Below are 15,220 nucleotides of genomic sequence, written 5' to 3' on the forward strand. Positions count from 1 at the left end.
AGCAAACATTCATCTTTTGCTCTTTACTTTGCAAAAAAAAGGCTGAATAGTTCTATAGCAGCAGTTACATGAAGTATTAAATATTTAAAATATCATTGGTTTCATGGTTTATCGGGGGAGTTCAAAGAAAACAATCCCTAACCCTCAAATCTTCCCATGTTGTCTCGTGCGGATCTATTTTTGGCTCGCAGATATGAGACAAGCATCTTATCAGTTTGGACAAGGGTACAAATGTGGCTCTGTAGTTTTTCACACCCACCTTGCTCTTCTCCTCCAGCTTGGCTGCTTGTCTGCATGGGGGATGCCAGATAGCCGATCCTGAGGACACAGAGACACAGACACAAACCGTCATAGAACATCAGCAGCATTTCACTTTGTAGTAGTGTATACTTGAGGGGCGGTGGCCATGGTGGTTGGTTGATGTGTAAGTATTGGCATTTCCATTGGCTTCACAGTACATGGCTGTGACCCTGTCTTGTACAAATGATGCTACTGATCATTTATATTATGGAAACCTTTGACTAAACTTTAAAGGAAGTTAGTGAGACAAGTTATTTGTACAACTAAATTAATATATTATATATATTATAAGTCATAGTAGCGAAATAAGAGCTAAAGAGAGTCAACTGCACCAGCTGCTACTTTGTGTCAGGATCCCGGCCGCAGCTACTGGCATCTCTGTGACTGTGCTGGTATGATTCATTCCCTAAGCTGCTAACCCAGTTCATTAGGATCAAGAAGACCCATATCACAGTGGGTTAATGCTGACGTTCGGCTGATGGTGAGTGAGAGGAAACAGAGACCACAGACAGGTGCCTGGGCTTTAGAGAGACTGGAATAAACGAGGAAAGATAAAGTGAACCAAGAAAGTCTGTCATCACTCTGCCATTAGCTCCCGAGCTTCTTATCGTCTAAGAATAGACGCTCGGGGGTTTTAGGGCTGATTGCTTTGTGGTTGGGCTGAAGCAGTAACAACACCTACTCAGAACGTTTAGAGCTACAGTGAAAAACCTTGAATCTGAAATTGTTTACCTTGCAGATACATTTCTTCTCCCTCCGCAAACATCTGCTCACAGCGGGCACAGCGGGCACATGAGGGGTGGTAATGCTTCTCTCCAGCCTGTCCAGCAAGAAAGCAGACAAGGTTAGAACAGTGCAGGATATACTGTTGGTGTGAGCTCTTCACAGGAATTATCAAAGAGCTACTGAAGATATTTAGTGTTTCCCAAGAGAGGTATCTAAATAATGCAATTTGAAATGATATTATTGTAACACACTCCTAATTTAATGTAATTTAATTTTGATTTATCTAATTAGCCCATCTTCTACCTTGACAGTTGTTAGAAAATGAGCAATAATATGGTATGAGGTTATGATTTGGCTCGTGTACAGAGGTAATAATGAAGACATTGATACAACACACATTAGATTACAGTCCAGTGGATAACAGAGATACAAGAGAACACTGGTTACTGATTTCACAGCTCAATGCCAAAAATGTTGCCATGCACTCTGAGTCATCAGTCAAAATACATAATAGTATTGGGAAAATGCTATTATCTAGCTCGCACACCTAACATCTATCGTCTAAACCACAAAATGATCCAGACATTAGAGTTAGCGTATGAAAATATAAAGAAAAAAGAGTGTTAACTCCAATTCACTTTAAATGTCATATTTAGCTCTTTAAAATAGCTGATGAAGCATTGATAGGTTAACAGTAATTCAGATTCTGTGCCACCAGCTACAAAGGATGACAAAGAAAAGCATGTGTTTTATTGTTTAGCCATAAGGTGGAGCACTTGTTTTGAGTAAGAAGCGGTGCGGCTCTATTCAGTGCAGAGAGGCGAAAGATTCCAATGAGAATTAAACAACTAGACTTTATAAAAAAAAAATACTTATACACTTAACTGATCCTCATTCATCAATAATTTTGCATCAGATGTGAAATCTTCCATAAATGATAAACTGAAACAATGCAGAAGTCTGCGGTGTTCGAACCATTGATAAAGACGGAGTTGCCATCACTTGGTTTGACATTTAGAGGCTAATGGGGGTCACGTGTTATCTCCAAAGCTTGAAGAGGAATCCACAAGGCTCTGCGAGGGGTGGGGCTTGTCACAGTAAGAACAGATGTGCCTGTTACATTGTATTACGGTTATGGTGTTGATTGCTTTTGGACTTGTTGAACCACAGGGCACTGGGATACGGAGGTCTTGAGGGGTCGACTTAGTTCCTCGTAACTGAGACCTAATCCACGACCTAAATTGAGCTGGGCCTACTATGGTAGATGGTAAATGGTCTGTATTTATATATAAAGCTTTTCAAGTCTTGATGACCACTTAAAGCCCGCGATAGAACCACGACCATCTTGTCTGAGGACGACCGCTCGAAAAACCATATTTAATGTCAATGGGCTCCCTCTGCATTTGGTGTCTATACTCACTTATTACTGTGCACCAGGACTTTAGGGTCTTTTTTCTTCACCGTCAATATCTGATTGAGTTGAGTTGATTGAAATGTTGGACTACTGGAAGCATTTGCTTTGCTCAAGGGCACTTGAGAAGAAGTGGTGTTAGCTTGAGAGTTTTATATTTTTCTGACAAGATTTTCCAAGTGGGTTCATGGGTTGAAAATAACAAACTATTAATCTCAGAGCCCATTGGCTATAATCTGATGAAAAATGGGCCTCTGGGGCAGCAGCCAATATTATGGTGCTTCCAGTGTAGACAGCAGATATCCGGGCCAAGACTCTTTCTCTCTATACAAAAACACAGTGATACTCTTTGCAGGTGTTTTAGGTACAGAAGATACTCGGACTAATCTCTATTAGGAGCTAGCTGCGTATGATCGCGGATATATTTAAACATTTCGGTCAATGTGTTTCACCTCTTCTGCATTCCACACAGACTTTTTAACTGCGGGCAACCTAAGCCTGCTTAAATGTGATTAATCAATCGGAAACCAGAAGTCGTCCCCCACCAAATTCTTGTCCCTCGCCTACAGATTATATATATTCACATGAATCATTTTATAGAGATTAACAAACTATTGCTCCAAAACCTGATAAACATCCCCATTTCCACAAGTCTTCCAGTCTGTTGGGTAATCTAAAAACCACTGCACACATTCGGGAGGGATTTTCTCAGCATTATCACCTCATTCTGTCTTGTTTTGTGTTATGACAACACAAACCTTATTAGATAAGTGGAATTATCTCACTGTTGGCAGAATTTCTTTGTTTTTAAAACATGCATGATTAATGGACTCAATGTTAAACTACTCAAGATGGGAGCTCTGAGGATGAAATCATTCTTTCTCTCTCTCTTTGCAAAACAATCATCTGATGTCTGCTGATCTCCAGCTCCCAAGGGCACAACATCTGGCTTCCACCGCAGCCTGACTACGCACAATCCCTCTGCAGGGCCCGCCACTTTGCTGCGTCATTTCAGCACAGAACGATGTCCAGAAAACAGGATGTCGACACCCTGTTTCTTGGATGACACCCTGCATAATGCTTATCTGGACCAAATGGACAGCAGATGGAAAGAGAAGGCAACCAGAGACATGCACTGACCAGAATTGAGACTCTAGATCCCGGTATTATAGGGAGAAAAAAGAGGGTCAGGTGCTTGATAAACTGGCAGCATGTTGTAGAAGCCATGCCAAAAGCTCATATTTGAACTGAACCGAAACAGATAAATGGACAGAGACTGAACAGAAAAGAGGAAGTTGACTTAGAAACACTGAGGCCAGGAGATAAAAAGGTTGGAGCTGGATTGAAATTCCAACATGGAAAGCATGAGCGTGCCGGAAAGGAGATAGTACTACAATCAAATCCTTCCTTTGACAGGTTGCATGAGGGGGAACGTTATCATATTCAATGTCCTGCAGGACTGATAAGTCAAGGAAGGGAAGGGGTTGAGGATGGATTGGAGAAAGCTGCTGATTGGCTGTTTCTAAGAAATGGGGGTAAAGCTGGGTCCGCCAGGTTTAGGGTTTATAGTTGAAACAGTAGATTTTGAGGGTTTTAAAGCAGCAGTCATATCTAATGCTCGGCCCATCCCTTCGTCTCACAATTGCAGGGACCAGTCAGGCACGGGAGGTGATCCATTTAAGAAGATTGGAATACATTTTGGTGAGCACACACACACACACACACACACAGGAAATCTGGGATTCTTTTCACGGTCATCAACCTCATTTTCTAATTTTAAATCTGTCTGTTCCTCTACTCTCTGCATCGCAGCAGGAATCCTATTCTGTTCAATCTTTAAAAGCACATTGTCCTCTTATGCACACTCACAACCCAGGGCCTCAGTATGCATCAACTAGCTTGTTGTTGAAAGGACTAATATTTCTTCTCCTACTTTCCATCAACAAATATAAAGTCTTTTGGTAAAGTTTTCACATTTTAATGTCATCGATGATTTACGGTATCGAATGGATGATTAGATGTTAATTATGACAGTTTTTTTTATTCAAACATTTATATGGTGGATGAAATGTGCAGCACTTTCTCTATGAGAAGGGGCAATTTGGGGTTTCATTATCTTGCCATGAACTATGGGGAAGACTGGGATTGAACAGCCAACCTCTACCACCTCAGCCACAGCTGCCCACTTATCCATCCTTACTTCATCCACCAGGTTCCAACCGTCTCATATCCCAATCCTCTCACCGTTATCTTAACAGCTTATCTTTTGAGGGTCTCTGGGGGAGCAGAAGCAAATCTCATTGGGTGTTCAATTTACCATTTCCCCTGACCCCAATCTGAATGTGTTCAGACTGTGGGAGGAGGCCAAAGTTCTCACTGGGAGAACAAAGACCCCGAAGGACCCAAGCCATACCAGGATTTGAACTGGGAGCTTTCTAGCTGTGCGACAACAGTGTGAAACACCGCACCAGCCTGAATGAATATATATTAAACTTACTTATTACCTATAGCTGAGCCACACCTATTTTACACTCGGCCTCTGCCATGTGCTTAAAACAAATCCAAGTAAAGAGGCATCGCAGCACTGACTCACACTATCTGACTGACGGGTGATTTCTGAGAAGAGCAGTGACGAAAGGCCACAGCAAGGAGAAGTTGAGCAACAGAGACGTATACGGACAATAAAAGAGCGCTTTGATTCCTCCGCCTCTGCCGCTGCCGCCAGATCCAGCCATTGACTCGATATGTCCCCGTGGAGGAGAACCTTTGAACCCATCCAAATGTCACGACATTTTGAACGCTCAGTGTCTCAGTCGATGTTTCAAAGTGCACTGAGGCGCAGGTAGAGTGGCTGAAAATGGGCTCTAAAGCCAATACACTGAGACAACCGTGTGCAACGCCGATAACACAAGATGCCAAAGAGCCTCAGAGTCTCTTAGAGGAGCTGCACAACAGAAAAGATGATTCAACGGATTTGCTTTTTAGAAAACCTTTGCTCCGTGATGCTGAGCTGGTAAAGCTTCTGTCCTCCATCTACAGAACATGTTGTCACTGGCTTGATTGTCATTGTGTAAACTGTCATGCTGGCCTAATAACATAACTACAATCTATCTTTTAATACTGCTACATCTTTTCTTGTTTTCAGGCACAGAAATTAACACGATAGGTTATGGATGTGAATGATGTCATTCACAGACACGCACACACACACACACACACTAATGAAACATGCTCTCATTCCATTTCTTGTGTTGCTGCCGCTCTCCAGACAATGGAACCCGATAGGTGTTTATGAAAGGAGGGAATGTGAGAGTCCGTCGTGTGATGAAGGAAAAGAGAGGAAGTGAGAGAGACAGATTGTTGTTTGTCCCTTTAAGTTCTGCCCCGTTGTTCCCAGGTCACGGCGAGAGCTACCAAGTCCCTTCCCCCCTCCTTCATCTAAAAGCTTTCTTCCTCTCTTCCTCCTCCTCCCCTCATCCTTTACTCCACCGAAGGAGAGTATCCCATGTCAGCTCCTTCCATCCCTGCAGAACAACAGGCTGCTTCACCTGCCTCACTAAGTCTCATCCGACACTCTGATGTCAATCTCTCTGCCTCCTTCCTGCTGTAATATTGGACTGACCACTCTGGAGGTTTTAGTTTCTGCTGCTTCTGGTTTGTGTTGGGTTTTTGTAATATTTTGACTACACTCAAAAGACCATTTTCAGGTCGTCTTTAAGTCCAGCTTTTGTTGGACCAACTGATGTAGAGAGACTGATGCAGGACAGGAAGCCGCCCTGTCCTTTCACACTAATGGGAAACTTTCCTTATGGATGATGACAGGGTTTTAAAAAAAATCAAAATTACACATGACAAGGAACTGGTCTCAGATTTATGCATAGAGGTGTTCACGTATCTGCATCAGCAGGAAAAAAGAAATGTTGACATTTTAAAGACAGCTTTGGTCAAATGGAGTCAAAACTGGAATTTGTTAAATTCCATATAAAAAAAATTGCACTTTCCATGATATAATATATAATATATCCATCAATCTATCATTACTCTATTCATTCACTTGTTTCCTCTGTTCTTAATCCATACCTCATCTGCTCGTCCGTCCTGGATTGAGGCCCACCATGCTAACATGCTAACAGCTATAGGCAAGTACAATTTCTTCCGTGCAGTTACCTCCAGGACTTTTCCGGTGATGTAATTCTTGCAGCTCTCGCACTGGATGCCGAACATGGCGTGGTAGTCCATCTCACAGTAGGGGATGCCATCCCTGAAAGGACGAGCCAAGGTTGAGACACAGATCAGAGAAAGCACTTAGACTGGGGCCGTTTCACACCGAACACAGTATAAAGCTTCAGCTTCTGGTTTGTGCCATTATTTTCTATTTCAGGCAGCTGCTTATATCAGTCTTGAGAAAAATATCGATGCATTCTGATAAAATATTGATCAGATCTTCAGTGAACAAGATTTTGTCCATTGGTTTCTTATATTGTTTATCTCTGCCTCCTTCTGGCCATTTCATGTATTTATTTTGTATCTTTGCTTTTTATCTTGAAGCACATTGAGTCTATAGTTGTTTTCAGACATGACCTCCAGAGGGACTCCGGAGAATTGGGTCCAGACTTTCACACATGCACAACACAGCAGGAGAATCTCTGCTCAGATGCGTTTACACGTGGTGCAGCAGAAACAGACAGGACCTAACAAAGCAAATCGACACTAGCTTATAAACTCTCTTCATAGCTTTGTCAGTGTCCTCTACGGGTATGTCAACGCAATTTTATGCAGAGATATTTCTTTCATTTTTTATTTTTTTGCGTCTCTCACGTGTAAGAAATGTCACAAACACACCCACACCCTCACGATGAATCCCGTGGAGGATTCCCTGCTCAGTTCTCACATCGGTTTCTCCAGACTTTTACTGAAGGGACTGGCTGGAGAAACTGTGCAGACTCTCACTCGGGCGTCTGCGTTCACACTTACCGATCCCCTGGAGTTTAGGGGCGTGTCTGAAAGTAGCTTGTGCTTGTCGTATGGAATGTGCTGGAGAAATAAACTTCACTCATTTGCAAAGCTGACTTACTTGCTGATGTACTCTGCATTGAGAACCTTGTTGCAGACTTTACACTTGAAGCAGCCCAGGTGCCAGTGCTTTTCCAGAGCTACGAGAGACTGTTCATTCTTAAACTCCTTCCCACAGCCGCAGCAATCTGCACAGGGGACAGAGAGATGAAGGAGATGAGATGTGATAAGAAATGATACTGAAGATGATTTTCAGGGAATGGTTTCCTCAACAGTACTTTGATATAAATGAGTAACAGAATCAAAAGACCATTGATTGCTGTAGCATCCCGAGAAAGAAAAGGGGCGGATTTAACGGATGGAACAGAGAATTACAAAACTCGCATTGAAAATCAAAGGTTGCAACGATAGAAAGTTTACTTGGCATGGTATATGTTTGAAAAAAGACTAAACAGGGAACAGAAAGGGACATAAACAGAGTACTGACTGTGGACAGCCTGGATGGGTGCAGGGCTGTTGGCAGGCAGAGGCTCGGTACACTTTTGGCAGATACACTCCTTCCCGTTAAATGTCACTCGGTCGCCAGCCGGGAATGGCTGTCTGCAAAAAGAAGAAAAGAAAACAGATCGAACATCAGATGAGGTCGCTGAATGATTTAGGGGGTTCAGTTTTCCCAAAAGTCTTATTCTGAGCCTCTGAAACAGGACTCGGGGCTTCACGCAATATAATACGCTTCCTCAAAGGTCATATCAACCTGGGTAAGGTGTTTCCTTTTAGTTCATTACCAACCAAACACCCCTTCAGAGACAAGTACTATTATAACCCTTAAGAGACATTACACAGTCATTGAGAACATGTTAATGTTTCCTGGCTGGGCACTCTGCTCAAACTCAGAGTTGAGTACAGACGGAGTAATGGGTCCCTGGCAGAGCGAGACTCTTAACTGGCTGCCACCTGCGACTTCCTACAGCTCGGAAATGTGATAGCAGAGCTGCGGTCACACTGTCACAGCCAGCTACTGAGGGAGGAATGCATCCAGGCAAACTGAGAGAGGCAAGATTATAGGTGACTCATGCATAAACAGTCGAAAAGTTTGTTTTTTTAGGGTTGATATGTTGAGTCCTAATTGCGTAGCTTGGCCTGTATGAAGTGTCCCCAACAGTTTGCACCAGCAGGCAAAAATCTCCATCACCCAATAGTTTGTTGGGTGATGTTTTAATTTTTCTGAGGAGATACAACTCTTGTTTCTATGAAAGAAAAATGTTTATTGTTTTTTTGCAGCTATCTAACCTTACATCTGAGTTTAGAACAAGCTTTAAGTTCATGACACACCTGGAGAATGCCTGGTCTGTGGCATAATCATAATTAACATCTTATCATCAATGGAAGGCCTGGTCCCCCCAGATCTGATTGTATAGTGGCAGTGTGAACAGCACAAATCACATAGAATCTGATCTTTTCAAATCAGATTCGGGCCACTTTCATATGTGGTTCTAAATCAGATGTTTTGAAAAGCGACCTCAATCAGAACAGCCATGTGACCCGTATTGGAATTCAATGTGATATATGTGTGATATGCTTTTTGACATATTTTTTCCCAGTACACTCTGGCATTAGCATGAAGAATAATCCAAAATTAAAAGAAACACGCAAACCCAGACTGGATCACACAAAGAAACCCAGACTGATGGTGAAAAAACAGACAGATTTGATGGAATTATTGATGATCACTTCAACACTGGGACTGTGAGACACACACACTCAGAGCTGGAGTCGCCTCTGATCTCTCATATCCCGCAACATTTCCTCCATCTCTGCCCCACATGTATATTTCTCACAATAAACCTGAGTGTTTGGGCCGTCACAAAAGCTGTATTTGTTTTAAGGAGGTGTTCAGGAGTTTGATGATCACATTGCAAACCTCAAACGCCGCACTGGAACATTCTGATCTCAGGTTCAGCACGGGGCTCACCGCGGCATGACAGGACGAACCCACACACGCACACACACACACACACACACACACACACACACACACACACACACACACACACACACACACACACACACACACACAAAACACTTGCTATGGAAATGGGCTGCTCTGAATGACCAAACACTTGAAATTCTTGCCTGAGAGAGGCTCCCATTACCTTTCTACTACACGCACACACAGAGCACAGTCAGTAGAAGCATGCACATGGATAGAAACAGGTGACCTTTACTGACACGTGCCTTCATGAGTGTCACTATATTTAAACATGCATGTGTAATATGTGCTTGTAAATGACCCCTATACCTGCTGCTGTGCTGCCCATAATGTACATTAAAAACTCATTTAATTCTGGTGCCATTATTTCCCTCTGAAAATAGGTTTCTGAGTATCTGAGTTGGAGCTTTTTTAGTCCTGGGAAAAGCACATGGATGTGACAGGCAACCAGCTGATGAAGATGAATGAGTTTTGAGAACAGCTAGTCTATTCACTTCTGAAAGAGTGCCTGGCTGTTTCTATTGTACATGACATGTATCATTTATATGTGTTGTGAGACCTGTAAAGCTCTGAAGACACTATAATATATTAAAAAAGAGCTCTGCATGAATAATGGATAGTGTTAACTTGTCAGAATCCGGGTTTCAGACATTCAAACAAGCACTTTGGAGACACATTGATGCGTCTACAAAGCACTAACACACCATTGAATGAGAATGGCAGGTGTGTGGTGCATTGCTAAAGCTCAGCAGTCCCCTTAAATTCAATCAAGCGGCACCAAATTTCATTAATTTATAAAAATCGGTTCCCAAATGGATCTGATTCATTTTTCCAACAAACAAAAGGATGGGCATGAAAACTTAACCTCCTTTGTGGAAGTAATAAACTAAATACAAAATGTAAAAATTTACCTGACTTTGATATAATATATATATTATCCTGTCCTCCAATGCCTTTGAATGAAACCATTCCTCATTTAATTGTTATACAGCATTATACAAAGAACTATGAAACAATAACAATTATTATTCAATATACCTAACATCAAAAAGGTCAATATAAACCAGTATATTGCTGGTTTATAGTGAAAGCATATCGAGGAGAAATACGATATGATTTACCTCAGATTTATCGAATATTATGCTGTTTAACAAGTGTTTGTCATTCTCAGCTCTTAAAGAGGATTTTAATACCACAATATGTATTAATAAAATCATAATGTGACATTTATCGTGATAAGAATTGATATCAGCTGATATGGAATTTTTTGATAACAGCATAACTGTAAAGAAATGGTGGTACTCTGTCTGTTTTCTGAGAAGTTTTAGGGGAAATAAAAACATCTGGAGGGAGAATTCAAGTGTCTCGTAACGTAGAGCAGAGAGATGGATGACACACTGGTGACTTGTCAATTTACAGGAAGGAATCACATCCAAAGTTCAGGCTTCTTACTTGCAGGAGGCGCAGACAAAGCAGCGGGGGTGGTAGGTCTTGCCCAGGGCGGACACCACTTCCCCCTCGATGAAGTCCTGGCAGCCGAAGCAGCGAGTCCCGTACAGTCGCTGGTAGTCCAGGGTACAGATGTATTCGCCCTGCCGCACGAAGAAGCCCCCCTGGGCCAGCTCACTTCCACACACTGGGTGGTCAGATGGGTGAAAGGGTGCAGAGAAGAGGGAGAGAAGAAGAGACAGGCAAAAAATTAGATCACACTCAATATCATAAATATCTATACATTTCATTGTATAAAATGCAGCAAAATAGACAGACAACAGCTTTCCTATTTCCTGCATCTTAGCTATGTTTCTTTTTAATTCAGCTTTTACATTTAGTGAGATGCATATACGAGATCTTAACCTTAATATCCCCAAAACATGCATGGCTGTGTCATATATTTGTGTGTGTGCCTTTTATCTTTATGTTTCTTATATAGTTCAACAATTTTGATTATTGGCAAAGAAAACAAATAAGCATCTTTTCCGTAATGTTGATCTTTGCTTTAATAAGATTTGTTAACACTTACAATAAAACTGTATTTGTAAATTTATGAACGTAATAAATGTTTGTTCCCGAGAATAAGCAGCATCTTACTTTTATAGTCATATTTTAATGCCTTATTAAATAGTGGGCTCTTACTATTAACATGCACTCAGCTGTCTACAGGCTGCAGAGTGGCTGTTTGTCCAGCTTCAACAATGTGGGACAGGAACTCCCTCTCGTGAACACACAATGATCACACGCCGTAACCATGGCAACTGCATGACATCACATAGTGGCCACGCCCTCTGTGGAAACCTCGCTCTGGTTTTCCACTCCTTTAGCAAAAACAAAACACCCCTTCTTTTCTTTCCCCTCCATTCTTTCTCCCCTGGAAATGAAAAAAAAAAAAAAACGTCGGGAAAGATAAATGAGAGATGTTTGCGCGTGTCCCCCGGGACTGCTCAGTGAACTTTTAACACACACACACACACACTCTGTCTCGAACTGAGAAGGATGTGTGAAAGTATGAGATAAGACAGATATGAGACAAGTGGATGAGATCACACACACACACACACACACACACACCACATGTGCTTTAAAGGACACATACTGTACATCCTTACTAGAATGTGAGAAGGTATGAGGTGACAAAATGTGAAGGACATAACACAGTGTACAGTGTGGGCTCGGACACACCTGCTGCAGTGCCTGTGGGTTTCCCTGTTCTCGTTAAGGCCTGAAGGTAATAAATGTATAAAATTGTATATTAAATGTATAATTAGACTTAAACCAGCAAACCAGAGCCACAACCCATTCCTTATTTCCACTGAAACCAATGGGAGACCAATCCAGCATGCGTACAGCCCTTACAGTTACCAGGCAAATAGCAAATAAGACAAGACAAGATATCAATGTTAGTGATACTGAGCCACACAAATAGCAACCCAACTTCTATATATATCCCATACACTTCACCATAGCCAAGCTATAGCTGCTCTGAGAGGCTCATCTGAAGAGTCACAGCCACTTCCTTTTGTATTTTTATCATCATGTGCAATTCACAAATGGAATAGGGTTCACCATTGGCCATTAAAAACATATATTGATTGTGATAAATCTGTGCCTTTACTTTGATCGATGGGGATTAAGGAAACAAATCCTGAAGTTGGGCCTAAATTGTGTGGGTTTCGTAGCTTTTCATTTCCACCAGCAATTTCTCGCTGAGTCACTGCACATCTACTGAATGCTCAATGTGGGATAAAGCTCCTGCCTGCAGAGATTACAGAGAATTCAAAAGTGACAGAAGATGTCCACCGATATATTAAATGAAAGGTTTACAATATCTTGGATGCTCTTCTATGGCCTAAATTCCCAAACACTAAAGTGCAATTTCAGCATTTCCCTTTATCCTACTGGTTGTGTAACAGTCCCACTCTCCCACCCTTTCATCAACTTGTGAAAACTTTGACCGGTATGTTGGATAACCTTTGTCCCTCGTTGGGAACCACTTCACTTTTTTTCTTTTCTCAACCCCTCCCAGGGGTTACGGCACGCTAATAAAACAACCACAACAATACAAGCAGGAATGTTTTCTCAGGAAGTGGGCGACATACTTTCCAGTGGTTGCTACTGGTACCCTTACATCCGGTTCAGATGTTTTGGCAACCTGTCTAGAATGAGATCATGCTCCGGGGCACGATGGCATAATCATGAGCAGATTTAAAAGCTGAGTGGATAGACGGACGGAGAGAGGGATGGATGGCTGAGATACACTCAAAATAGAAGATTCAAAATAAAAAGTTAAACTACAGAATTAAGGGAAAAGATTTTGAGATTGAACGAGGATCCAGCTGAGCAAAGACCTTTAGAGAACACGCTTTTAAAATTATGAGAATTAGGTGTAAAAAAGCTATTTCTTTCTTGAGCCATGCAAAACACTGTGGCTGACTAGAATATTGAATTGTTTTGGGGATTAAACAGTTGAGAAACGCAGCAACAAGTGTTGACTGGATAAAATCCGAGAATATGACCGACATGAGGCTTGAGTTAAAGAAACTAAGACATGAAACTTATTCCAACTTGATTTTAGAGCTGAGATTGATTTGTCCTACTGACTTGAGCCTTGCTCTGACAATCTTGAAATTGCCTTAAATTACTTGACACTTAATGTGGAGTTACATGCAAAACTTGGAAATTATACTGAAGACGTGTCATGAATGACTAATGCCTTGAATTTAGAAATACCCAGACAGAGCTGAGACTATATTTACATGAATTGACCTGAACTTCTTCTGAATGACTTTAGAAAAGAGTTATAATTGACTCATGTGACTTTAGACGAGTTCATACATACTTGACTTGGTTCAGATGACTTGTCACTGCCGGGGCTTACTCTGACAAGCTTTCAACTTTATGGTAGACTCGTCCCAAAAGAATTAATACGCTGTGGCAGAGATAAATAAAGGACAGGAAGATATGGAGCCAGAAATCCTCACCCCGAGTCCTGAGTACAGGTTCCCATCAGCTCGTGTTTCAGGCCCTGTATATTTATACATGTGCCGCCAGTTGGCTCATATACTCCTCTCCATACTGTATTATAAGTTATAGTTCCTTAAGCAGCTAAGTAGTGGATCCACATGAGCTAAAGTTGGAGCTATCATTTATGGACCACCAGAATGCATCACCTACGTTTAAACCTAAACATTTGATATTATTCTTTTCATGTGCAGTATAGTAGTACTGGCAAACTAGCATATAATGCCGATCAGGGAGTGTGCGTGTCTGAGTGCATTGCATAAGTGAGAGGAAGACAGGGGATGCTCTTTTCATCTTGTCCTTCATCACTAATGGAAACCGTCAAATTGGTCTTCCTCTCATCCCCTAATCCCTTGTTCATGTGGGAAAAGGAGTGGAGAGGTTGGAGAAATGGAGAAATGGAGAAATGGAGCAGAGCCAGATGGAGGCCAATAAATTGAGTTTAATCGAGAGAGTGAAGTTCACTGTCAGAAACAAGAGCTCTTAGAGAAACAAGTTCAACATCAGAATGACTAAGACTATTCTTTACTTATATATCAAAAATTTCTACACAGCTCTCTGTAGTGTATCATAGCTTCTTCTAACGAAATTACATTTTACCAAAAAGAAGACATTTATCAAAAACTAGCTACACCCTCTCCTTTCTATAATGTGTAGCCAACAAAAGCATGTTTTAAATGTAACCAGCGAAAGACTAAGAAGACTAACTAGCTTCCTTTTAAAGGTTCATTGTGATAGATTTAGGGGAAAGGGGAGAGGGGAAATTGAGTATAAAATAATCCCAGTGACGTTTTCACTAGTGTGTAATCTAAATCGTATGAATTGTGGTTTCTTTAACCTAGATTGGACCCTTTATATTGAAATACTTTATATTTCTCAGTATTAGACCTGATTTCATTCAGAACTGCAGAGTTACATTCCAAGCAGCAATCTCATCATTTGAAACCTTTCCGTCTCCATGACTACAGTGGATGTTTGTGAACACCCCGCACTCGGGCCTCGGCAGATGAGATCATGATGCAGCTAATTAGTCGTTTTGTCCCGAGACTCCGAGAACAGAATGTGGGCTACGGGCCTGCAGCAGGAACAAACCTTCAACCACAAGAGGGTTCAGCCTCATGCAGTCTGGCCGGACGGCGGTTTGTGTGTGCATATAAATAAATTTGTGTTTTTAGTTGGAGGGGTTCTAATTGAGGGCAGGGATATCTTGTGATTTTCAGCAACAACATGACACAGCAGGTTTTCAAGGTAACTCTCAGCATCAG

The 15,220-nt window shown here is 41.6% G+C and overlaps 1 protein-coding gene across 1 annotated transcript in view; it reads right to left on the bottom strand.

Annotated features, from left to right (window-relative positions):
• The window catches only part of ablim2 (actin binding LIM protein family, member 2), a 65,964-nt gene that overhangs the window by 30,894 nt on the left and 19,850 nt on the right, over positions 1-15,220 (bottom strand). The window contains exons 3-8 of the mRNA XM_061095750.1: positions 10,893-11,076; positions 7,938-8,050; positions 7,512-7,638; positions 6,605-6,698; positions 1,033-1,120; positions 260-318 (exon numbers count right to left, since the gene is read on the bottom strand). Of these exons, the coding sequence (XP_060951733.1) occupies positions 260-318; positions 1,033-1,120; positions 6,605-6,698; positions 7,512-7,638; positions 7,938-8,050; positions 10,893-11,076 (665 nt within the window). The remainder of the gene's footprint in view (positions 1-259; positions 319-1,032; positions 1,121-6,604; positions 6,699-7,511; positions 7,639-7,937; positions 8,051-10,892; positions 11,077-15,220) is intronic.

Source organism: Limanda limanda, chromosome 22 (genome assembly GCF_963576545.1).
Source record: "Limanda limanda chromosome 22, fLimLim1.1, whole genome shotgun sequence".
NCBI classification, from domain to species: Eukaryota; Metazoa; Chordata; class Actinopteri; order Pleuronectiformes; family Pleuronectidae; genus Limanda; species Limanda limanda.